The sequence below is a fragment of the Rattus norvegicus genome, chromosome 5 (assembly GCF_036323735.1).
Source record: "Rattus norvegicus strain BN/NHsdMcwi chromosome 5, GRCr8, whole genome shotgun sequence".
NCBI lineage: Eukaryota > Metazoa > Chordata > Mammalia > Rodentia > Muridae > Rattus > Rattus norvegicus.
This window is the reverse complement of record NC_086023.1, coordinates 142,175,270-142,199,418: the sequence shown is the minus strand read 5'-3', so window position 1 is coordinate 142,199,418 and position 24,149 is coordinate 142,175,270. Positions and strand designations below refer to the sequence as shown.

The following is a 24,149-nucleotide window of genomic DNA, read 5'->3' as shown; positions in this document are numbered from 1 at the left end:
TTGTCTTCCTCAAGGCCTTTCCAGTTTCAAAACCTGCAGAGGCTCTGGGCTGGCAGGGACTGGCAAAGCCAAGTTTCATCTGCTTCCATATTGGAACACCCTACAAGTCAGGGACAAATCTAGGGGTCAAAGTTTTGCATTTTATCCTGATGTGCCAGTCCAGCTAAAGTCCACAGGTTTGGGAGTCCTGGAATACTTGACCCTGCGCGTCACCCAATCCATCAGCTGGATCCAAGGGCTCCCAAGACCTACTAGACTTGAGCAGCTTCCCAGGCACACAGGCTCCTACTACACCTCTTCTCTGGGCTACAACTCCCCCCCCCCCCCCGAAGAACCACAGTGCCTTCAAACTCTGCTCCACAAAGAATAAGAACCTCGCATTTCTCCTGAGAAGGGAAAAGAACTGTGCTATAGAAGACCTGGGAAGGGTTGTTTTAAAGGGAAAAAAATATCCTGACTGGGATGTCACCTTGGGTTTTGAGCTGAACTGACACCTGCCCCCAGCACGGAGACTTTCTGAAGATGTTGCTACTGAAGGATTGAGAGTATCTCAGAATGTTGGTTTTCCCTTCAGGTCGCGCTGCACAGCCCTTTGGCTAGCAAACTCATCTCTCCTCTCCGGGCTGTTCTTGCATGTCTACCTAGGAGAAATGCTCAGCCTTTCCCACAGCAGCCTATGCTCCCACTTCTCAGAGTGTATTGGACTGTTGGTTTGCAAAGCAGGGCTACCTCTGCCCAAAGCAGACAGGCAGGACTCCCTCCCAAGAGGACTTAATTCCGCAGGACCATGGAATGGACCTCAGTCTGAACTTGTCAGATGCCCAATGTATCGAGGTGGACTTGGGTACCATTTGTTTGGATGGAGAGCCAGTTGGGGTAGGACGGAGGAGCCTGACTAGATCTTCAGTTGCCTTAACTCTAAAACTTGGCTTGGACTCCATTCCTGGAACACAAGGTGAAATCAAAGTTAGGGGTTGGGGTGTCCATCAAGGGAAACAATCAAGGCTGGTAATCAGGAAGAGGTGAGCTAGCTGCTGCTTTGGCTGAGAAGAGTGTCAGCTTGTGTCTGATTCATGGCTGACCCCAGGTTCCATGTTATCAATGGTTTACTGTCCCAGGCCCTGGTCTGGTTTTAGAAGTCAATGGGAAAAGGATGGGATTCCTGCCAAACTGTTGTACCTGGGCCAGGTGCCCAACTGTTGACCAAGCAACAGGCAGGCCATCCTGATACAGACAGGGAAGGCTGGTGTTTCCCTTCCTTTCTGAGCCCAGAACTTCAGGAGAGGGGAATCACACCGCTTCCTGCAAAACAAACCCAGCCTTAGCAGTAAAGAGAACAGGACACAGCCCTGGGGTACATGTTTATGTGAGTAATAAAATATTTACTATAACATAAATATAAAGGGAACTTCCCAGTCTACATTATTATTATTTTTTGCAATAAAGATACAAAGAGAATGGACCAAAACATTTTTCTGAGAATAACAAAAAATTTAAAAAAAAATTACGCTCAAACCTTAAGAAACAGATGAAGAAATGGTGAAGGGGGGAAGCTCCAAACACATCCAGAAAATAAATAGAGATGGGTCAGAAATTAGGAAACCATATTAAAATATCTTTTTCGGTTTAGTCGGGCATACAAAACCCTTTAGGGTGGGGAGGGAGAACAACCCAGAAAGCCAAAAAATAAAAACCAAGCACAAAGTGTTTCTTCCCCCCCGCCATTGTGTACATATCTCACATATTTACATGGTTCCCACCTCACCCCAAATTTGGAGAGTTTCTCCCCAGGGTTCCCCCAGCATCCTTGCATCCCGCGGGGGCTGGAAAGAGAGCAGGGGGAAGCGGTAGGGAAACAGGCGGAAGGTTCTTGGGGGAACGGTTTATTTCTACAGCTAGTTAAAAAATAGTTCCAACTTTTCCAAGTTTCGTTCGTTAAGGCCAGGAGGGGCAGGGCCCGGCGGGGAAGCAGTGGCCCGCGGTGCGCGCTCGATCTTGCGGGTGAAGATGCCCCTTCCCACCCGGGTGTGCGTGGGAGCGCAGACCCTCTCTGCTAGGCCAGGAACCGAGCCGAGGGCTCTGGTAAAACGAAACGAAAAATGAACACTCAAAAAAATTTTTTTTGTTAGTTTTTTTTTGTTTTTGTTTTGCGTTCTTGAAGGAGGAGAGGGGAAGAGAAAGGGAAAATAAATTAGGCTAGATTAAAGCTTTGGCTATTTCCTGCTTTTATACACAGATGCGGCTCTCGCGGCCTCCCCTCTGGGGCCCCGATAAATACAGTATACAGCGATTTAAATTAAGGGCGCGGGCGGAGTTAGAAGGACCCCAGGAGCCGAGAGGCTCCACGAATAAATAAAAACCGTAAAAAACCAAGCCCGGAGAAAAGGTGAGGGGGTGGGGCGCGTCCAGGTGCGAGAAGAGGCGCGGAAAGAATAAAGTGACAGCCCCCCACCCGTGACCTGCAGGCTACAGGGAGTCCGCGCCCGGGAGAGCTGCTGGGGACTCTCCTCTTTTCGTCCATTCTCCCGGGGAATCCCTAATCCCGCACCGCGTTACCTTTCGCTGTGGGGAGGCCGCTGCCGGGATCCGGCCCCGAACAGCCCGGGGGCAGGGGCGGGGGTCGTCGAGGGGATGGGGATAGGGAGCAGGCAGTGGGCGCAGGGCGCCCAGAGTGAGTTGGCGCATTCTGGATCTTCGCTGCTCTCTCCCTGGGCTCGGGCAACACAGCCTCTCGGCCGCCTTTCGCCGCTCGCCAGAGAGAGGGGTCGGTCCCGGGTGTTTGGTTTTGTTTAAAAGTTTCTGGGCTTTTTTTTTTTTCCTTTTTTCTTTTTGTAAAATCCAAAGCAACCGAATAAACAACAAAAAGAGTCCAGGCCGCGCGCGCTGGCTGCGCGCCGGAGGCACCGCTGCGCCGGCGGGGAACCCAGTCCGCAGGGTCACTGCACGGAGCCGGGTAGTGTGTGGTGATGGTGGTGGTGTAGCGCGGCCGGCGGGGGTGGCGGGGGCGCAGAGGGTGGCGACGCGCCGCCTCCGCCAGGCCCCAGCTCCCCAGGCGCATAAACGTCGTCCATGGGCGGGTGGCCCGCGCCGGCCGCGGGGGTCATGCGCTTCTCCTTCTGCCGCCGGTTGCAGAACCAGACACGCACCACCTCCTTCTCCAGTTGCAGGCTGTCGGCCAGGCCGGTGATCTCGTGCGCAGACGGCTTGGGACACTTGAGAAAGTGGCTCTCGAGCGCGCCTTTGACACCCACCTCAATGGACGTGCGCTTCTTGCGCTTGCGGCCCTGCGCCGCGATCTTGTCCAGGTTGGTGGGGCTGCCGCTGGACGAGTCGGTCTCCTCCAGCCACTTGTTGAGCAGCGGTTTGAGCTTGCACATGTTCTTGAAGCTCAGCTGCAGGGCCTCGAAGCGGCAGATGGTGGTCTGCGAGAACACATTACCGTAGAGGGTGCCCAGCGCTAGCCCCACGTCGGCCTGGGTGAAGCCCAGCTTGATGCGTCGTTGCTTGAACTGCTTGGCGAACTGCTCCAGGTCGTCGGAGCTGGGAGCATCCTCGTCCGAGTGCTCGCCCACCGACGAGCCACCACCGCCCGCGCCTGGGTGCAGGTGCGCCGCCGCCGCGTGCAGGCCGCCCGCGTGTGCATGTCCGTGTGCGTGTCCGTGTGCGCCCAGGTGCGGTGGTGGCGACGGCTCCAGCTGTGCCTCGTGGCCGTCCTCGTGCAGCGCGTGGTGCAGGCCGGGTCCCGCGCCGCCGCCTCCCGCCGCCAACATCCCGGCCAGGCCGCCGCCGCCGCCACCGGGGTAGGCCGCCTGAGCGTACAGCCCGAGCGGCTGGGGCTGGTGACCCCCGCCGGCCCCGGGCGACGGCGACATGGCGGGGCCCAAGTGGTGCGCTGTGCCGCCTTGTGCCCATGCCGCGCCCGCGTGGGCCGCCCCTTGGTGCACCAAGCGGGCGTGGAAACCTCCGCCACCGCCGCCGTCGTCAGCTCGGCCGGTACTGCCACCGCCTGCCTTGCCGTGTTCCAGGTGCGGGCCGCCCGCCCAGTCGCCGCCGCCGCCTCCTCCCGTGGGTAGCCATTGAGGGTGCGCTAGGCCCACGGGGTGGCCCGCGCCCGCGCCCAGCCACTCGTGGTGCATCAGCTTCTGCACTTCGCGGTACGCGGCCCCCGCGTGCAGCCGCTCGGCCGCCGCCGCCGCTGCCGCCGCCGCGGCGGCATCGGGATGCATGAGCGGCCCGGTGCCCCCAGCTCCGCCGCCGGGGCCCCGCGGCAGATACTGCGCGGTGGTGGCCATGCCGCCCCGCGCCCTGCGCCGCGCCGCCGCCGCCGCCTCGCTCCGTCTGCGGGCCCCGCCGCCGCGCTCCGCCGGCTTAAAGCCGGGACCCGCTGGGCGCTCCGGAGCCCCACCCCGCCCGCCGCCCATTGGCTGCCCGCGGAGCCGCCTCCCGCCTCCCGGCCCCGGCCTCCGCCCCCCGTGCCCGCCCTCCGCCGTGGCCTGCAACCCACAGCTCTCTATTGGGTCTCGCTCTCGGGGTCCCGCGCGCCGGCAGTGCTGATTGGCCGCTGGGGCTTCATTCATGACCCCCCCCCAGCACCGCCCGCGTACACATTCACGCCCCGGGGGCGCGGCCGCCACGTGGGGAGTGGCGCGGGGGTGGCACTGGGACCGCACCCCCTCCGGTCCCGGCTGCGTGGGCCCCGCTCTCACCGCAGCGCGGGAGACTCGGAGCCCGGTCGGTCCCCACGTTCCACACAAGCTCAATTTCCGCCCGCATCCCACTGGGGCGGGCGGGGGATTGCGGGCTCCGGGAGGCGCTCGGGCTCCGAGCAGAGACTCAGCCCCGCACTCCTTCCTGCGGTGCGCCGCTGCTTGCGGGCCAGGATCCCGCGATTCTAGGCTGCGGCGAGAGCGAGGCAGCGTGACTTCTCGGCTCGGTACCGCGCGGCTGCTCACCTCCGGGGCCTCGCCTCCTGCGGCTGCCAGGTCGCACCGGGCTCTCCCACGGTCTCGGTTTTCCTTCTTCTCCCTATAGATTCAGCGTCACAACTAGCTAGACCTATGCGGTTCTGAAAGTGCAGCAGGCACGGACAGAGTCGGATCGGCTTGGGCTTCACGCCTCTCGTCGGCTCACCTTCCTTTTCCTGGGCACCGAGGCCAGGTGAGTACCGCGTGGGCAGTGCTGAGCCAGGACAGCGAGCCACAGAGGCTGTACGCGGAGATGCGAGCTCTAGGAACCAGCCGGGCTCCGGGGTTCTGGAATGAGAGAACCTCGAGGTGAAGACTGGTTCCTAAGAAAGCGCCACCAGTGGGTGGGGGATGGACACTGGGCCCTGTCCTGCCCTGCTGTAGCCTTTTCTTGTTGTTTCCTCCCAGCTTGAACCGGTGGTCCGTTGTTGGCGCTGGTTATGGTGGGGTCATGCCGGCTGGAAACTTGCAGGATAGGATGAGTGGACGACTTAGGGAAGAACAGTTGGGCACTTCGGAAATCCAATGTGCAGGCTGTTAGCTGGCAACTGTCTAGCTTCCCGTGGAGCCGACTCGGGTTCGTCTGATAGGAATTGAGGTTGAGGTGTCCTTGTTGGAGAAGTGGACAGTGGGATGCAGCCGACTTCTTCATCCCTGTTCGTGTTTTGTGTCTCTCCTAAGGATCCTGAGTGGAGGAGGGCCTCAGTTGCAGCTGGTGTGTGCTTCCTTATTCTACATACCTCTACACTTCAGTCTATTCCTGCGTTGGGCTTCTGTACACTGCCAGATCCTCTTCTGTTCCTAGTTTTGCTTCAAAGTGATTCAAAGATACCAGGGTGCCGAGCTGGGGGCCTAGCTAGGACCTCACTGGACAGGAGCCCACTAGGACTGTGGAGTGAAGCCTGTTTATTTGAAGAGAAGAGACAAGGGCTCTGATGGCATTTGCTGTGGGGATGTTCTAAGGGTGGCTGGGACAGAGTTGACAGTGACAAGAGTTATCCTGTCCTCTGAGCCCAGTGCCCCAAGTTTAGCACCTGCTAGCTTTCAAGGGAAGGAATGGAAGAGGTCAGGGTTGTCTGACCCTTGGCCACAGTCCTGACAAGGCTCCTTTAGGTCCCATTCTAGCTGCAGGAGTTGTGCTGGATTCCTGAACCCAGATAGGAAAACCCGGGTTTTCCTGGGTCTTGGCCCAGGAAGTAATTACTGTGAGGCAGTCCAGGTTCTCTTGGTCCACGTACCTGGCTGAGCTTTCTCCCAGACCTAAGTGTAGGTAGGACCAAGGCTTGAATTCCTACAGCTGAAGTCTCTCATGCCAGTCCTAACGAGGCCTGTTGTGCCTCTGAAGATTGGGCTTAAACTGGAGGTTCCTCTGTCTTCCGGTTAGAGTACCTTGGTCTGTTCTAAGTTTGGTTTTCCTTTTTGTAAATTGGGACTGACAAAGGCTTACAGCCCTCCTGTCTCCCTAAGGTGAACAGGGAATGCTATGAGACAGTGGGAGTGCCCCCTACCCCACCACCCACAAAAGGCTTTTATTTGCTCTTTTCTGTTGTTACAGTCTGCTAGGTGGACAGCTAACTCTTCAGAGGGCTCTGGAGTTTGGACCAATATACCTTTCCTCTTCCGTCTTTGACAGTCTGGGAGTCTATATATCTACCCCGATCCTGCTGGAGGATGAGAACCCCGCAGACAGCAGACATGTTACAATGTACAGATTTACCACTGTGGCTCAGTGAACCCACGGGCATGGTGCTGTTGTGTCCATCATTTGGTCTGTGCCTTAACTCCCGGGGGAGCTGATGACATCATCCTCAGAAGATAGAGCAGAGCTAGCCTTACTCATTCTGGTCCAAGCCTCCCCCACCCAACCCCCAGTTGCCGTAGTTTGCAAGAATGGCAGTTTTGGCTTTTAGGGCAAAGATGGCCTACAGTCTCATCTCTGGCCGTGCTTGTGAGCAGGTCAGGGCTGCCTGGAAGCTGTGTTCCCTGGTTTGTGCTGAACGGAGGAGGGTTACCCTCAGGAAAGCTAGACTCAAGCTCTTAGGCTCTTACTCAGCACGTCTCAGTCCCCAGCCTAACACCCCATAGGCAAGCAGCCTGTGTGAGTCACTAGCTTCTCGGAGCCCAGGCTTCTCCATCTTAAAGTGGAGACAGTGAGGCCTGCATCTTACGGTGGCTCGGAGGCCATGACAAAGAATGTAACTTAAGTGTCCTTCCTGTACATAGTGGGTGCTGCCCCAGGGGTCAGCAGCAACACGAACTAGGAATGGTCAAATTCTTAACTTTGCATTGGACATTTTAGACCCTCTATGTTGTAGAGTCTACAGTGAGGTGGGTTTGAGTCCCACTTTTCCTAGGAGTTAAGTTTTCCATAGAAAATCTTGGTATCCTTTTCCTTCTTACTCTTGGAGATCACATGGAGCATTGAAGATGTCATAGGCCCCTGGCAGATACCTCTACCAGAATGGCCTGTCTCTTTAGGACAGTGGTTCTCAATTTGTGGGTCATGACTCCTTGGGAGTCAAATGATCCTTTCACAGGGGTTGCCTAAGACCGTGAGAAAACACAGATATTTATATTACAATTTCTTTTTTCTTTTTTTCTTTTTTTCGGAGCTGGGGACTGAACCCAGGACCTTGCGCTTGCTAGGCAAGCGCTCTACCACTGAGCTAAATCCCCAACCCCTATATTACAATTTCTAACAGTATCAACATTACAGTTATGAAGTAGCAACAAGAATACGTTTATGGTTGGGGGTCACCACAACGTGAGGGGCTGTATTAAAGGGTCACAGCGTTAGGAAAGTTGAGAACCATTGGTCTAGGATCACGTCCTTTAGTCTCAGGGAGAGGTCCTCTTTAGAACCACACTGCACAGCCATGGGAACGCACATGTCTGTCAGGCGCCTACATGGCTGGTGCACCTGGAGTGGTGAGGACTTGCCAGAAGATGTTCCCTCTCATACACACTGAACACATAGATTCAGATATGCAAGTCAGTACAGGGACACACACATACCAAGTCGCCACAGGGCATAGTCTTGCGTCTGTAGGTCAAACATGCAGTTACACAAAGTAATGCTGAATGATAAATAAAGCGTGTGTCTAAACAGGGTCAGATATAGAAAGCTCACCGAGACTGACATGGGTCTTCCTTGTCTGACCCTAAAATATGTGAGACCTGTGGGCCCCCTGGGGTCGAAAACACAGTGATCTTGAGCGGCACACGGTGCTATTCACACAAATAGGTACACTTTGGTATCTGTTAGCACAGGGAGCTGGCCATGCATGCTCTCTTACCCAGGTGAACAGATACAAAGGGTTCTACCATCTCGAAGACATACGGACACCCTTTATCCATTCTCTGAATGAACCGCCAGTTCTGCACAAGGGCCCAGAAAGCTGGAAGGGACTGCGCTCTGTTCAGAGTCTGGTCCACTTGCTGTCCTCAGTGTTAGCCCCAAGGACATAGGAAAGCTCTTTTTATTTGCCGTTCTCTCCCCTCCCTTCAGCTCTTCTTGCCTGTACTGGGCAGCTTCCCAGCTAGGCTGCTGCCAGTCTCAGGCTCCCCCATGGGGCCCCTGCCCCGCACACCGGCCCCCAGGCAGGAGCTCCTCAGCTTTCCCAGAGTGCCCAGCCTCCTCCAGGCTCTGGAGTGTGACCGAGCGCCTGCTCATTTGACACAGGTCACTGAGCCTCCAGCAGATGGGGCCCTCGCTGTGGGGGGCCTTTGAGCTTCGGGGCGGTTGGGGGTGGGTGTGGGTGTGGGGAGGGCTCTGTAGGGAGGAGTCAGAGCTATGCAAGCTCCAGTCTGCAAAGCCTGAGGTCACAGACATAGACCTCCACCGAGGCTGCCTTGGGAACACAGCTACACTCCTAAGGTTGTCACCGTCAGCACCCTAGCAATGATGCATACATTGTTACAGTTCAGTTCCACGTACCTGGTAGTGCAGCTTGTGTGGTGGGTGACTCATGAGCACAGGTTTGGGGTGGGGGCGGGAAGGAGGGGTGCAGTCCTGTTTAGTGTCTCTTGGTGGCAGCTGGATCTGGCTGCTTTCCCCTTAGGTCCCCGAGCCCCCTGAGCTTTCTTCTAGCCATTAGTGGGGAGGCTTGGAAGGGCAGAGGGCAGGCTCAGCCGCAGACATAAGCCTTTGTGGTGTGGGGGCAGGATGCACCACCTGGAGCCCTTGCAAATCAGGGATGCTGGGAAGAGTAAAAGAAGGACAGGGTGACAGAGTCCACCTGCTGGGCTGATGGAAGAGCCTTGTCTTAGGATGTCTTCCTACCCAAGGGCTTCTTAGAGTCTTTGCGGCCGGCTGGGTTTGGGTAGCAATCACTGCCTGCCTTCTCTCCCTTCTGCCAGTCTTCTCACAGAAAGAGAGCAGCCTCTGGGAGTCAGGGTCCTGGGTTTCATCTGGGCCTTGGCTCAGGGCCTGTGGATCTTGAGCCAGTCTCAGTATCCCGATCTCTGTGGCCTTTGACCTCTCCATCGCTTCCTTTATAAATTGGGCAGGATGACCTCTGATGGTGATTAAAGAGGTAGGACTCTTAGCGATGGGAGACCTCTAAGATCTGCCTGTGAGGGACAACAGGCAGTGTGGACCTCCAGCTTTTCCCCAAGCCTCTGAATAAAGTGTTTTGACTTTCAAAGAATAAATAAATAAATAAATAAATAAATAAATAAAGAAAGAAAGAAAGAAAGAAAGAAGTAAAGAAAGAAAGAAAAGAGGGGATGAGATTAACACCAGTGGAAGCTTGGAAAGGGTACATGTGGCTTGATTTTGCTCTCTGTTAGCAGTCTGGGTGAGTTGTGGGAGCAGAAACTGCTGGTTCCTCAGATTAATTATTTAATTTTTAATTATCGTAGGTGTGTATGGGGTGAGTTTGTGTGTGGGTGCGTGTACACCATAGCACATATGTGAAGGCCAGAGAACAGCTTTCAAGAGCAAGTGCCCACCTGCCTTCCCCCCCATAGTTCTGGCTGAAGGGTATCAGGAGTGACCGTGCCCACTGGGGCTTGTTTGCTGCCCTGCTTGCTCAGGGCTGAAATCTATTTTTTTTTTTTTGAGACAGAATTCTTGCATAGCTGGCTTCAAATGTAGGCAAGGATCACTTTGAATGTCCAATCCCCACCTCAGCCCTCTGAGCCAGGACTTGCTGAGTGGCGGGCAAGCACGCGTACCCACTAAGCTGCATTTCCAGACTAGAATGTGGTTTTGATTGGAGGCATTTGTCAGGTACTGGCTGTCACAGAACCCTGGTCTCTGGAGGTGAATGTGGGTGTTGGGGTCATTCTATGTGGGTGGGTATCGGCTAGGTGCTCAGCACCACCCAAGGCACAGCCCCTTTCTCTCTGAACTCTATCTAGTTTTCTGTCCTTCCCCAGCTCTCTCTCTAGAGCTCAAGGCTGAGGAGGGCAGGGGTAGGGGTGGTTCAGCTTTTGATAGAGGAGACACAGTCTCGCCCAAGTCTTAGGGTTCCTGTCTCTGCTTGGTGATGGGAAGGAGGGATGTATTTCCTTTACCTTCCCCGCCACCTCAGCCCACAGGTCTGTGGTGGGAGTGATGGTCATTCTTGTCTGTAGCATTTGCATCAGGAGTGGCTAGTTGCTATTGAGATGTACTTTTATTTTAGCAGAATGGAGCCTCTGAGCTGGCGTCCGTGCCCATAGTTCTGTAATAGGGGACATGAGCCTTGCCTGCGTGCAGTAAATTCTTAGAGGGGATTAATTACTGTGAAAGGCTGGGCTTGGTACCTCCTCCTCCCTCCCTTCCTTCCCTTTCCCCTTCCCTATCCCCTCTCTTTCTTCTCTTCCTCTTTCTTTCTCCTGTCTTCCCTCCCCTTCTTACTTTTACTTGAATGGATGCAAAATTCACCACAGCAGGGTAGGGTGAGGACAGAGAGCGCCAGTTTAAATCCTGGTCCCCATTGTCAGAAGAGTTGAGGCTGGGGCTGGCTTTGTGGTTTGGCCGAAGGCTGGTGTAGGTGGCTCAATTGGGGTGACTGGAGAGCAGAGACTGCCTTGTGGTTCAGTATTTGCAGTGGTAGCTGGTGGCCTGTGGTACTTTTGTGTATGGTGACTATAAGTATGTTGGTTTCCATGAATTAATGTGTCTTTTTACATTTTAAAATTTAGTGGTGTGTGTGTGTGTGTGTGTGTGTGTGTGTGTGTGTGTGGTCATGGTGCACATGTGGAGGTATGAGGAAAACTTGTGGGAGTTGGTTCTCTCCTTCCATTCTGCAGACGGGGGTGGGGTGGGGTGGGGGGTGGGGGTGGGGGTGGGGGTGGGGGTGGGGGTTGAACTCTTATAATCAGACTTAGCCCAGGTTTCCTTATCAGCTGAGCCATCTCACTGGCCTTTGTCTCCTTCACCTTCTTCAGCCTAGGGAAGCTCTTACGGGTAAGAGGGATCCAAGGGAGGTCCCAACCATCACCTGCTGAAAGGCGTGGTTCTTTATTTACAGGAACCGGCTGCCCACAGAGACCTCTCAGGGCAGATGATGGAATGGTCAGGCTCCCTGCCGAGGTAGAGCCTTTTCCACCTGTGGCCCCAGGCTGTCCCTCGGACCTGGATATCCACAAAATTCTAGCTTCCTGATGGCAATTCTGTGGCCTCCAGGGGGACATTCTTTTTCTACCAAGGGCAAGATGCTCTTGGAGAAGGAAGGTCACCTTTCAGCTAAGGCTAAGCTGGTGGATGGACCCTCCCTCTCCCTATTCTTTCTCCCTTGGACCAGCCTCCGGGTCCCTTTTTTTAACACTCACTCCATGTTCTGGGTTTAAATAACCCAGGAATGAGATTGCTTGGGTGCTGAGCAAAGTATGCCTCTGAGGATGAGGTCACAGGACTCCTTTAGTCCCACAGTGAGGAGTTGAGGTCCTTACCTCGTTCCTCAAGTGTCCTCCTTCCTTACATTTGGCTTAGGTACCCTGACCACCATCATCTACCACGGCACACATGGGTATCCTATACTGTGATGAGTGTGACTCATTTACTACCACACCGTGTGGCTCTGCCTCCTGCAGTGGCTGCCTGGAGCTGTGGGGGGTGAAGGAGCACACTGATATAGTTTGGTGACTTTTATGGATGGTTAGCTGGCCTTCCTCGACCTTGGGGTAGTAGGTGAAGAGGCAACGGGAGATTTAGGGATGGTATTTTTCTAGAGACCTCTTGGCATCTTTATGTATCTCTGGTGGCAGACATCTGTCTGAGTTTAAGCTAGCATCTGCCTGGGCTGGAGACAGCATCTGTTTGAGGCTGGGACACCTGGCTGAGCCCAGCACATTATCTGGCCCCGGGATAGCTTCTGTCTGGGCCCAAGACATGTGTTTGAACCAGGCATAACATCTGTCTGGGCCTCATGCAACATCTTCCCGGCCTGGGGGCAATGTCTGTCTGAGCTCTGGACATGTGTCCGACTTGGGGACATCTGCTGGGTCCAGAATAACACCTGTCTGAGCCTGGGAATGGGCTTCTCATTGCTGATAAAATCACTCTGGGGTCTTCATTTTGGTCCGTGGCTGAGAACAGTACATGGAGGACTCGCCTCCCCATTGTGTTAGAGAAGTGTTTTTCTGTGGAGTACCTCGATTTACCTGTAGTACCATGGGCCTGCACCTCAGTGACCCCCCAGAAGCCAAGGTTAAAGGGAAGGAAGAGACAGGTTCAGTCTAGTCACTGGTCTGGAAGGTTTCTGTTTCATTCTCATCCTTTTTTGAGTAGACTGAAGTCAGAGTGCTCCCACTAAGACCCCGCTGGGCCATGTCACATGGCTCTGAGCAGAGTGGCTAGCATATGGCTTTCTGTGTGCCTGTCATAAGTCCCAGCACCTGGAGGTCCTGTCCCGTGTGTCTCTTTGAACACAGAGGCACCAGTTCTGTCTCCAAAGCAGCCAGGCCCTCCCCTGCCTCCTGCCTGTATGCACCAGCATCTCTCTTCCCGGAATGTTTTTTTTTGCTCTCTGCTTCATGCCCTTCAAGTCTGGGTTCAGGGGTCTTTGGCACTGGGAAACTTCCCTTTCCAGGTGGAACATGGTCCCTGCCATGCTTATGCCGTCCGTCTCTGAGATAGCATGTGTGGGTCTTTGTTGTCTACTTCCTACTGGTTCCATTTTTACCAGGGTACCCGAGGACCCACCTCAGTTCCTGGTTATATTAAGCACCAATAACTTTTTGGTTTGCTTGGTTGGTTTTGGTTTTATTTTAAACAGAGTCTTAGTTAGGCTAGCCTGGCACTTACTATGTAGCTTTGGCTGGATTGAAACTAGATGTGTAGACCAGGCTGGCCTTGAACTGGCAGAGATCCTCTTACCTTCAATGCCGGGATTAAAGGCATACCCATTTTACTTCCTTCTTTTAAGTTTTTTATTTATTTTCTTGGATTTTGGCGACTGGATCTTGCTATGTAAATCAGGCTGGCTTGGAATCAATGGTCCTTCTGGTCCTTCTGCCTCAGCTTCCTGGGTTCTGGGATTGCAGGTGTGCGCCACCATGCCTGGCTTAGTGCTTTCTTTTTTAGGAGGGGATGACGAGAGGATATTGCAGTTTCTGGCTTTCCGCTTCAGAGAAGCGCGTGGCTCTCCTTATTCACACTCGGTCATTGCTGGTAGCCAAAGTGGGCTGGTTAATGGACCCAGAGCACCAGGAGCGGGGCCTGTCAGGGCTCAGTTTTGCCTAATAGCCTTGATCCATGAACAAAATGAAGATGATAGAATGGTGGGTAAGAGAGGAAATCATTCCTGCCAGGAGGAGCAGAGAAAATCAGGGAGGGCCAGGGACAGCCACGAACCCGGGCATACTAGCCTCTGTCGTGGGTAGGCTAAATCTAGTGGAGAGGACAGTGTCCCAGCCCAGGTTAGGACCTTTCCCTGAGGGACCAGGGAGTATAGAAGATCCTGACTTAGCTCAGATGGGGAAGCTGTGGGGTCCTAGGCTTTGCTTATTCTAGGAAGTGGAAAGAAGTTAAGGTATTAGCAAGGAACAGAAGTAGAGCAAAGTAATCTCAGGTGGGGCTTGCCTGGCATCTGGCCAGGATCAGAGGGTTACCCATTCTAGGAGAGCACCCTTACCCCATTGGGCTTCGGAGTCTTCAGCAGGAGGAGGCTAGGAAAGGAGGGCTCCTGAGACACTGTCTAGACATTGTATCTTTCACTCTAGCCAACAGGAGTATCTGTAACTGTTTCTGCTGCTGAGAGAAGCAACATTGTCTCACTTGTAAAGATTCTTTACCCTGAAAGTATCTGAAACAGGAAGTGAAAGCCTGCCAGTTGTGGTACGATCTTTCCAGAATCTTCTGCACATACACACGCTATTTAATAAGAGCCAGGGTTTATTGAGGGCTTACTCTGCGCAGGTGCTGGGCTCACTGCTCATACCTGGCCTTGCTGCTGCATCCTTACAACAATGTTTGCAACTATTAATTACCTTGTTTTACAAATGAAGAATGGAGGCTGGGAGGATTGAATTAATCTGCCAAAGTGACAGCTCGTTACATATACTTATGGTTGTATTTTATGTAAACATATAGTTATAGGCATGGGTATAATGATTTTTTTTTTCCTTTTAAAGAAAGGGTACAATATACAGCCCAGGCTAACCTTGGTTTTATGTCATCTTTGTATGTATTAATATATAGGCATGTACCACTTTGCTCAACTTCATAGGACATTGATTCTTTTATTAAAATTTTAAAGTATGTATGTATGTCCATCTGCCTGATTGCCTGTGTTTATGGGAACATGTGTGCCTGAGGAGGTCAGTTTTCTTCTATCATGTAGGTGCAGGGAACTGACCTTCGGTTATCAGACTTGGTGGCAAGCCTCTTTACCCCATGACTTACCTTGCTAGCCCTCCACTGATGATTTTGATTTCCTGTTTTGGGCCAGGAACTGAAGAGATGACCAAGAAATGGACAAGGCTCCTGCTCACAGGAAGCATAGTACTTTCTGGAAGAGAAGAAAAGACAAAAGACACTGAATACAGACTGTATCAAGAGCTGTAAGGAGGCCTCAGTGGCGATTGGAGTTGCTGGAAGGGTGTGGATTCCAGGTTGAGAAAGGCCTGTGAGGACTATGTGTAAGCTCCAAGCCTTGCAGGATGGGATCAGCCCATTGCACACCTAGCACAGGGAGGTTTCCCTAGAAGATGAGCTGGCTGGGTGTCCAGGAGTTCTGACTTATCCTAGCAGAGCAGGAAGGAGGGAGCGGGAGCAGCCAAAGCCTGGAGGAAGCTGGGCGGGATGTAGCAGGATCAGGTGGAAATGGGAACAGCATGCCAAGCTCAGATAAAGGCATCTTCTTGCTTCCTGTGGTCACTATAAGAGCTTGATATACCCGCTGTTGAAGTTTAGCTTTTCCCAAAGCAGACCGCAGGGAGGTGATCCAGGAAACAGTGGGGAGAGGATAGAGGAGAGACAAGGATCAGGGCGGAGAGGGCTAACCAACACTGAAGCTTTATGTAGCAGGTAACCGTAGTTAGCTCTGAGGACTCTTGTCCTGCCCACCGTGGCCCACTGGGCATCAGTGTGTTGAACACACATGGGAGCTCTACGACAAGATGGGTGACTGCCACTAGTCATCCCCCTGGCTGGGTAGCACTCTTTCTGCTGTGGGGGCTGACTCTCCAACACTTGTGGCCGGCCCTAGGAGGGGAGGGCAGCCTCCTGGAGATCAGCAGAAGCCCTCAGGCAAAGCTGCAGTTCTTGGCAGTGGGAAAGCAGGCTGGAGTGTACTGAAACGGTAGGGCCTGAAGGGATGGGGATGGAAGACTGGACCTCAGTGGCCTGCACACAGGGAAGTTGTGGTATTGGAAGCCTCCATGGAAGAAGAACGCCTATTACTTTTATCATCGTTGTAATGGCTATTCCTGTTATTGTGAAAGCCAGATGAGATACTATGAAGAGTGTAGAGAAACTGCGAGCATACCACCTGTGACCCTTCCAAGCACTTCATGTATCATCTCATTAAATGCTTTTAGTAGCTAGTGTGTAGGAGAAAGCATTGTGGCAAATTAAATGGTTTATACCGACAGTGTGAAAATTCTAGGATCTGAGATAGTGAATTCAGTGGGCTCCCCTGGATGCTGAGGGCTCTTGTCCTAAACCTTCCAAACAGCAGACAGCCTCCCTGGTGTCTGGAGATGCTGACTCATCAGAGAGAGAGAGAGAGAGAGAGAGAGAGAGAGAGAGAGAGAGATGCAAATTCCTACCTGGTTTGCATATGATTTACACATATTTATTTATGAGAGTCTTTGATTAATGTCAAAGTGTGTCTGTGATTTTTCTGTCAGGCTTCAGGGCCCTGCAGAGGCTGCGGCTACTGTGGGTGTGGGTGAAGTGTGACTGTGACCGTGTATGTGTGCGGGGCTACTTGGGTGGGGTGCAAGTGGCTGCTGTGGGTAGGTGGGTGGCAGGTTCAGGGGCACAGAATGGACAAACCAGAGCCTAGGATCTCAGAATGGGTGGGTTGAACAGCTGAGGGTAGTGTGTGTGTGTGTGGTGTGTGTGTGTGTGTGTGTGTGTGTGTGTGTTTGTGTGTTTGTGTGTGTGTTTGTGTGTGTGTTCTATAATCAGATGACAGGGTTGAAACTCAAGGTGCTGTAGCGAGGGGACAGATAGGTGTCAGAGCTGTCTAAGGAGTTTTGACCCAGGGAAGCAGGACAGATCTGGAGTCCCACAGAGGACCACAGCAAGTGTGGGAAAGTAGGAGTTAGAGAGGGACTCCCAAGCCACCCAGAAACTGAGAGGTGGAAGGGGCCCGGGTCCAGATTGCCCTCCCCTGGTGCTGCCAGGGCAGTCCCTGGCCCAGATGCCCCAGGAGAGAAAAGTTGCTGATCAGCAATAATTTTGTGTGTGTGCAGGCAGCGCCCAGCCCTGTGCCTGGAACTGTGAAGAAGGTCTGTCTCAGCCTGCAAGCCCTGGCAGGGGAGCCGGTGAGATAAGGAGAGAAAGGCAGGCCCTGACCTCACCTCCAAGGGTTGAGAGCCTGGCACCCTGTGGTATTTACATCCATTATCTTCTTAATCCTCACCCGGGCCCAGAGGGGCTGAGGCTCTCTTATCTCCTCTTCGTGGAGGAGGAAGCAGGTTCAGACTGCTGCAGCAACTTGCCCAAGGTCACACGGCAAGGGCGTGGAGAGGTTCTGTTTCAGAACCCAGCTCTGCCTTCTCCTGGAGCCTAGGCACTTAATTCATTCTGACCCAGCTAGGAGATTGGCCTCTTTCGTTGTTGCGAGGGTGAAATGAGTTCAAGTGTGTGAAGGGCTCGGCATGGTAGGTCGCACATAGTAAATGCTTAATAAAATATAAATGTATGTAAAGCCAAGAATCTTCACTCCTGGTTGTGGTCATGTATGCAAACTGGAGGCCATCTTTATATAAGTGGTTACCACCTGCCAAATGAGAGTCCGGTTAGCTCGAATCCTAGATGTGGACTGGAAGGGGACATTGAGGCTGGCTAGTCAGGGCTGCCTGGTTACGTGTACGTAGGTTTGGTGAGGACGTGATTGGGAAAGGAGAGGACATTGTTGGGAGGGGGAGCTCTGCCAGCAGACAGTGCTCAGGCCCGTCCATGTTTGCAGCTGCCAAGTTCTAAACCAAGAGGGGAAGCATGAGTTCGAATGGACTTTCTGCGTATGTCTCCACAGTAGCTATAGAGACAATATGTACTCCCGTCCTCCAGTGTTCCATGTAGAGAAGCTCCACCAGAGAGAGAGAGAGAGAGAGAGAGAGAGAGAGAGAGAGAGAGAGAGAGTCACATTCCTTCAGCCAACAATATTCAGTGCCCGTTCTGCGGCAGGCACAATCCCAGGGGTCACCGGTGACACTTGGTCCTTGCTGTATACTAGTGTTCCACACGCGGGGCTGTCTTTACTCATAACTTTGCAGTGAGTCACAAATCACCTGAAGAGAGAGTCCGTCTCCCAACTGCAGGCTTTTCTTAGGGGCCAACCACATTGGGCGTCCAGTATCTGCCACCCAGAACACTTGGGTGGGCGGGGTGGGGCCACCTAGCTGGACGCCTCCGACCAAGTAACCTACCCCCTCTTCCCATCTCAGCATCAGCATCTCCCCCCTCCACCCACCCTTCCCCGCTCCACCCAGGCTCGCCCGTCTAATTCCCAGCTCTCTCCTGCACAGCTCAAGTCTTGTTTATCTGCTCTTCTTGGGAAGTCATACCCCAGCTCAGGTCTGAGGCTCCAGGGAGGGACAAGAGAAGGGTCTGCCATTGTTTTCTGATCATACTCAATAACTCTGCTGGGGGCAAAGGCTGCTGTGTGGTCTGTTTGGCTCACTCTGTACCTTATGATGTAGAACTCACAGGGCTCAGCCAGGGTGGACTTCTCGTTCCTGACAGCCACCAGTGGCCATGCACTTAGGTGACAGCCATGACCTGAGCTCCTCACTGACCGGTGCTGCAAAAGATGTGATAGAGAGAAAGTTTCCTCAGAACTCAGAGGCTAAGGGAGAAGCTTGCTACTTCTTCACTCTGCCTTCAGTGAGTGAGAAACTGGCAAAGGGCATGTTGTTGGTGAGGTGAAGTGAAACCAAGTCTTTCATGGAGGCCTGTGGTGCTGTGTTGATCTGGAAACTGTGGATCTACCCACTTTGACATCTGTCTACTTCCTGCCCATTAACCATCCACCCACTTACCCGCTCACCTATCTCCTTCCCGATACGTGCATCCTATATCCACCCATGCATCCATCCACCCACCTATCTACCTAGTTTTGCATTCATGCCTGCCACCATCCATCCACAGATTCAGGCATCCCTCTTCCTACCTATCTACCAACCTATGACTCCATCTATCTCTTTGTCCATCTGTCTGCCTGCTGCAGCCTGCAGCTGAGTTCTGGGGAGCTGGCCAGTGCTTCTGTCGCTGTCAGTCCTCTGTTCTGTCTTCTCCCCATCTGGTTTGTGGGGACACTCCTTATGTAGTGGAACTGCCCCCTCTCTAGAGCCAAGGGGGGTCTATCTTGGCCATAGATTGGTAGTGGCTGTCCAACTTGTGAACCCTGGATGGGAATCTTGCACTATGCTTCTGCCCGTTCTAGACCGGACTTGTAACCTTTAGACCTTAAGTTTAGGATAGTTACTCAGTCACCAGGCAGGCAGAGCCAGGGCCTTGGGCTGCTGACCTCTTGCTAACGCCAGGCCTTTGGGGTGATGTTTGTTTACCTAAGGGTTCTGGTGGCCAGAAGTCCAAGATCACCTGGATGGCAGAGTCTTATGCTGCATCAGAAAAGGTGAAAGGTGTGTGTGTGTGTGTGTGTGTGTGTGTGTGTGTGTGTGTGTGTGTGTAAGTGTAAGAGTCTGGCTGATAAGAGGGCTTGGGTTTGCTTTTTTAGCAAGGGGTTACATGCCCATGAGAAATTGTGTTAATCCCTCTTAACAACACAGTCACTTCTAAGAACTGTGGTGCTAGGAATCAGATCCCAGCCTAAGTCTCTGAGGAGACCATCCATCCAGACCACAGCATCCTGGAATAACACCCAATTTTCCTGTTGTTGTGACCGTAGAGTGTAAGTCTAAGAAACATCGGGGTTTACTTCCTCAGGTGAACAAGGAATCCTCTGGGTGTCCCCTGTGTCCCACGGCCTTACATAGTGCCAACCCCTCCCTTTGCAGCCAAGACAAAGAGGTGGTCGGGCTCCTTTTCCTGAGCCTGAATCAGGCACCGCCCTCCGTCCCTAGAGCAAGCCATTTCTGAGGTGAAGGACAGTCTTAGTGGAACCTCCAGGCAGGCGACTATGCTCGCTTAGGAGTGGATTGTCCCCGAAGTGGTGCCTGCTCCAATAAGGCCTGTTGGAGGCCTCATTGGGGATCAGATGCCAGGCCACTACTGAGCTAGCTTCGAAGGGTTAGGTAAGTGCTTTATTGTACCTGCAGCACGGACAGCGTCCAGTCACCACGAACAAAAGTTTATGTTCCCAGGAGCTCACCCCCTGACTGTCCCAAGCAGCAGCCACATATAACTCATGGACTTTAAAACGAGACTAGACCGTCTCGAAAGACTGTAAGCGTGAAATGTGAACTGAATGCGAAGACTTGGTCTGAGAGAAAAAAAAAGTAAAATGTCTGTAAGAATTTTCTTTTTATATAGATGATGTATGGCGATGGGTAAAATAAAATATATTCCGAAAGTTAATTTCACTTGTTTTAGTATTTTATTCCCACTGAGACAGTAGATTCTTAGAGAGGATAGGCTGGCCCCGGTCTCAGGCTTGACACTGAGGATGTCCTTTAACTCCTGCCCTGGAAGGAACAACCTTTCCAAGAGCTATGATAGAGGGATGAGCCTCGGTCTTCAGCTTTCCTTACCTTTTTGCATGTGTCATGTGTGTCACACCTGATCTTGAGTGGCATCTTTGTGGACAGTGTTGCCTCAGAGCCTATTTTATTCACCAGGGGAGCTTTTGGATCTTGGCACTAAGCCTGCCCCAGGGTCCCAGTCCTTGAAGTACTTCCCCAGTATGCAGACTGGTGAGGCAGACTTTGAATGGCTGTGACATTGGTTCTTTTAGCGGGATGGATTCCATTTTGCTCACTGTGTCCGAGGTCTTAGCTCAGGGTTAGCTGCATCCAGTGCTCTCAGGCCTCTATGGAGGAGGGCCTGGTGGAAGGAAGATGCTCAACTTCATGGCAGCTAGGAAGTGGAGATGTGTAAAGCAGGGGCTAGGAAAGACACATCCTTCACCTCAAATAGACCCCACGTTTTGTCAGCCAAGGCAGGGTCCTTGTGACCCAGTCATTTCCCCCAAATCCCCAGCCCTGCAGAAGTCTTTAACATACCAGCTTTTTTGTATGAGGAGATTCTTCATATCCAAATCATAACGCAGGGCAAACCCGGTCTTTACCTTGGTGTCTGTCACCCTTTGAAGGTGACCCACTCTTCGTTTCCGCCTAAATCTTCCTGTTGCCACCCTGTTCTCCCCTCTTCCATGTTTAAATTTACTGAGTTCCCTTCTGCCCCAGGGCATTTGAACTCCCCAGTTCTCTCTCTTTCCAGGCCCAGTTCCCAGCCCTTCACACTTTGTCCATTCGCTTGATTCCGGTTCCTCTTTAACTGTCCCCTCTTCGAAGGACTTCGTGCCCTCCAGTGTGTCGCCCCGTTACTCTCACACCTTAGGGGTGCAGGTAGATTACTTCCAGGTCAGTCAAGAGCTTGCCCAGTTTCACTGTCATCAAGATTTACTGCGCGTGGCAGGAAGGTTCCTATGCCTCTCCGGCCTTTTCTCATAGTTTCTCCTGTAATCTCTGCTTTTGCAGATAGAGTCCTGAGGCTCAGAGAGGTGAGGTGATTTGTCCGAGGTCACCCAGTCGCTGAGTCTGGGTTGGAATCCAGTCTGCCCGCCAAGGCCTCCCTTGTTCTTTTCGGCCTTCTCAATTCCGCAGACTTTGATTTCTCTCCTTAGCGCATAAATCGGTTACCTTTCATCAAATTCCTGGTCTCCTGTGTCCGAAGATTTTCTGTACGGATTGAATCTTCTGCAGGTCACTGGGGGGAGGGAAACAGCAGTCAGCAAAATGGAGGTGGCTCCTGGTAAGTGGCATCAGTGAGGAGAGGAAACCCCTGCCCAGGCCCAGATGCGGGGCGCTCTCCCTCCCTCGGGGCTGCCGAGCTGCCTCCTGCCTCCGCTGCCTGATGGGGCAGAGCTCTGCTTCATGTTTTATTAATAGCAGTGCCAGCCTTCCTGTTTTCATGCTGATAACCTGCAGGGGAGGAGGTGGGAGGAGGCAGGGAGCAAGGTGGCCAACCCCAAGCTCCAGGCCTCCTCCGTGGCAGAGCGCTCTGAGGGACTGGCACAGCACCAAACCTCTGAAGTTGGCTCCTAGAGACTTCCCCACTTGGTCTAACAGAACCCCCTTGGAGGAGATGGCTCTCTAAAGGAAACATGTAGGAGACTGAGGCATGGGACGTGAGGAGCTCCACCCCCAAGCCATTGAGAGTGCCTTCGACTTTGGTCCTTCCCAGAGGCAGGTATGCACACATCCGGGTGGCCACAGATTCAGTGGGTTCAGGGCTGAGAGAGGTGGGCGTGAGGGGTGGGGAGGGAGGAATCGAATCCCATAGCCAGACATGATAGCCCACACATGCAGCGCCAGCACAGAGCGCTGTTTGGAGTTTGAGGCCAATCTGGCCTACAGTGTGAGTTTGAGACAAACCATGGGCATTGCTCAAATGAAAACATTTCTTTGAAAAGCACATACACCAACACTGTTTCCCAGGATTTCCTGGGTAGGAAATGGCAGACATCTTGTCATACAAGGACTGTACCTGAACTGACCTCTCCTGGACCTTTCCTCTGCTTTCCTCTACATCTGATGGGAGGGCTAAAGGAAAGACAGATGGAAGCTGGTCCTACACAATGTGGGGTGGATAAAGGTTACCCTCACCTCACCAGCCAGCCTAAAGCCAGGGACCACGTGTTCAGGCCTGCAGGTGCCAAGCACAAAGACATCACGTTGGTTCTTTAAACTTGACCATGGCGGGAGTATTTATGCCTTAAAAATAAGCAAGTGGGGGTTGGGGATTTAGCTCAGTGGTAGAGCGCTTGCCTAGCAAGCCCAAGGCCCTGGGTTTGGTCCCCAGCTCCGAAAAAAAGAAAAAGAAAAAAAAATAAGCAAGTGGAGGGTCCGTGAGAAAGTTGAACAAGTACAGGTGCTCATGGCATACGCCCAGAGACCTTGGTTCAAGCCCTGGAACTGACACAAAGGTAGAAGGAGAAAACCAAGTCCTCAGAGTTGTCCTATAATCTCTACAGCTGTGCCATGACATGTGGACACACATGTATGCACACACACACACACACACACACACACACACACACACACACTTATATCAGCAAATGCACTTGGGTGTGGTAATTCCAGCGCTTGCCAACCCAGGGAGTAAGACCATGAATGAGGCCAGCTACAAAGAAAGGTTCAGTTGAGAGAGAGAGAGAGAGAGAGAGAGAGAGAGAGAGAGAGAGAGAGAGAGAGAGAGGTCTGAATTAAATATGCACACATCTCCCAGGCCTGGAGCTGCAGCATTCTTTAGCATAGTCTTGGAACCTGCACGAGGGTCCTACCACGCCCCACACTCCACTCTTGACCTTTTCCCAGACTGCTTGCTCAAGTTTGTTCTTTCCCCCTTGGCTTGTTTCTTTCCTTTCCTTCCTCCTAAAAAAAAAAAAAAAGGTATATTTTTACTTTATGTTTATGAGTATTTTGCTTGCATGCCTGCCTCCCTGTGTACCCTGTGCATGCAGTGCCCCAGGAAAGGGTGTTGGATCCCTTGGAACTGGAGTTACAGATGGTCGTGAGCTGCCTGGCGTGGGTGCTGGGACTGAGTTGGTGTCCTCCACAGGAGCGGTCTGTTCTCCTAAGTACCGACCCATCTCTCCTGCCTTGAAAGATACCATCTAGGGGGGACATGTGCTCCCAAGTAAATAAATCAAATGAGAAGGGGAAGGTTGAGAAGTGGGCAGGGGAAGTTCAGACTTTGTTAGGCTGGTTTGGTGCCTATCAGACTTCAGTGAGGTGACAGTTAAGTGAATGCACAGGCATACTATAGCAGGTGCAAAGGTCCTGGGGTAGGATCCTGGGTATGTGTGAACAACAAGGAAAAGAGTGACTGGAGGAAACAGATCAAGATATAGGAGTTAAGAGGAGCTGATAAGAGAGACCAGCAGGAGTCATTAAGGGGAGGTGTGAGCTTTCAAAGACTGCAGCTTCCCCCTCTGCCCAAGGCAGGGACAGATAAGGGTGAAGCAGGGAGGGGCTCTGTCTGCCTTTAGTACTTCAAATAGCCTTTATCAAGCTGAGGAGATTCTCTAGAATCCACTTTAAAGAGGGCTGGGAGTGGTGGCGTGTGCTTTTTGTAACCCCAGTGTTACCCAGATCCATGGACTCAGTGACCAACCGTCCTAGTCCAACTGGAGTCCCAGACCAGTGAAAGACCTTGTCTCAAGGAGAAGAAGAAGAGGAGGGGGAGGGGGAGGAAAAGGAGGAGGAGGAAAAGGAGGAGGTGGAAAAGGAAGAGGAAGAGGAGGAGGAGGAAGGAAGAGGTAGCTGGCTGTCTGGCATCTGACAATTACACTTGAAATTGTCCTCCAAATTCACCTGCATGTGCAAATTCTCTCTCTCTCTTTCTCCCCCCACCCCTCTCCCCCTCCCTCTCTCTCTCTCTCTCTCTCTCTCTCTCTC

At 52.8% G+C, this 24,149-nt stretch overlaps 1 protein-coding gene and 1 long non-coding RNA gene across 9 annotated transcripts in view; one reads left to right on the top strand and one right to left on the bottom strand.

Annotated features, from left to right (window-relative positions):
* Positions 1–1,348: 1,348 nt before the first annotated feature.
* On the bottom strand, positions 1,349–4,329 carry Pou3f1 (POU class 3 homeobox 1). The gene has a single exon (NM_138838.2). It carries the CDS (start codon positions 4,290–4,292, stop codon positions 2,937–2,939), a length of 1,356 nt encoding a protein of 451 aa, NP_620193.1. The 5' UTR covers positions 4,293–4,329; the 3' UTR covers positions 1,349–2,936.
* Positions 4,330–4,612: 283 nt separating this feature from the next.
* LOC102548116 (uncharacterized) overlaps positions 4,613–24,149 on the top strand; it is a 136,631-nt gene continuing 117,094 nt past the window's right edge. For 2 of the 8 annotated variants that reach the window (XR_005504987.2, XR_005504989.2), the window contains exon 1: positions 4,631–5,157. This is a non-coding gene — a long non-coding RNA (uncharacterized LOC102548116). Of the gene's footprint in view, positions 5,158–24,149 lie in introns of all 8 variants that reach the window. The other 6 variants (XR_005504985.2, XR_005504984.2, XR_005504986.2 and 3 more) reach the window with 6 other exon arrangements.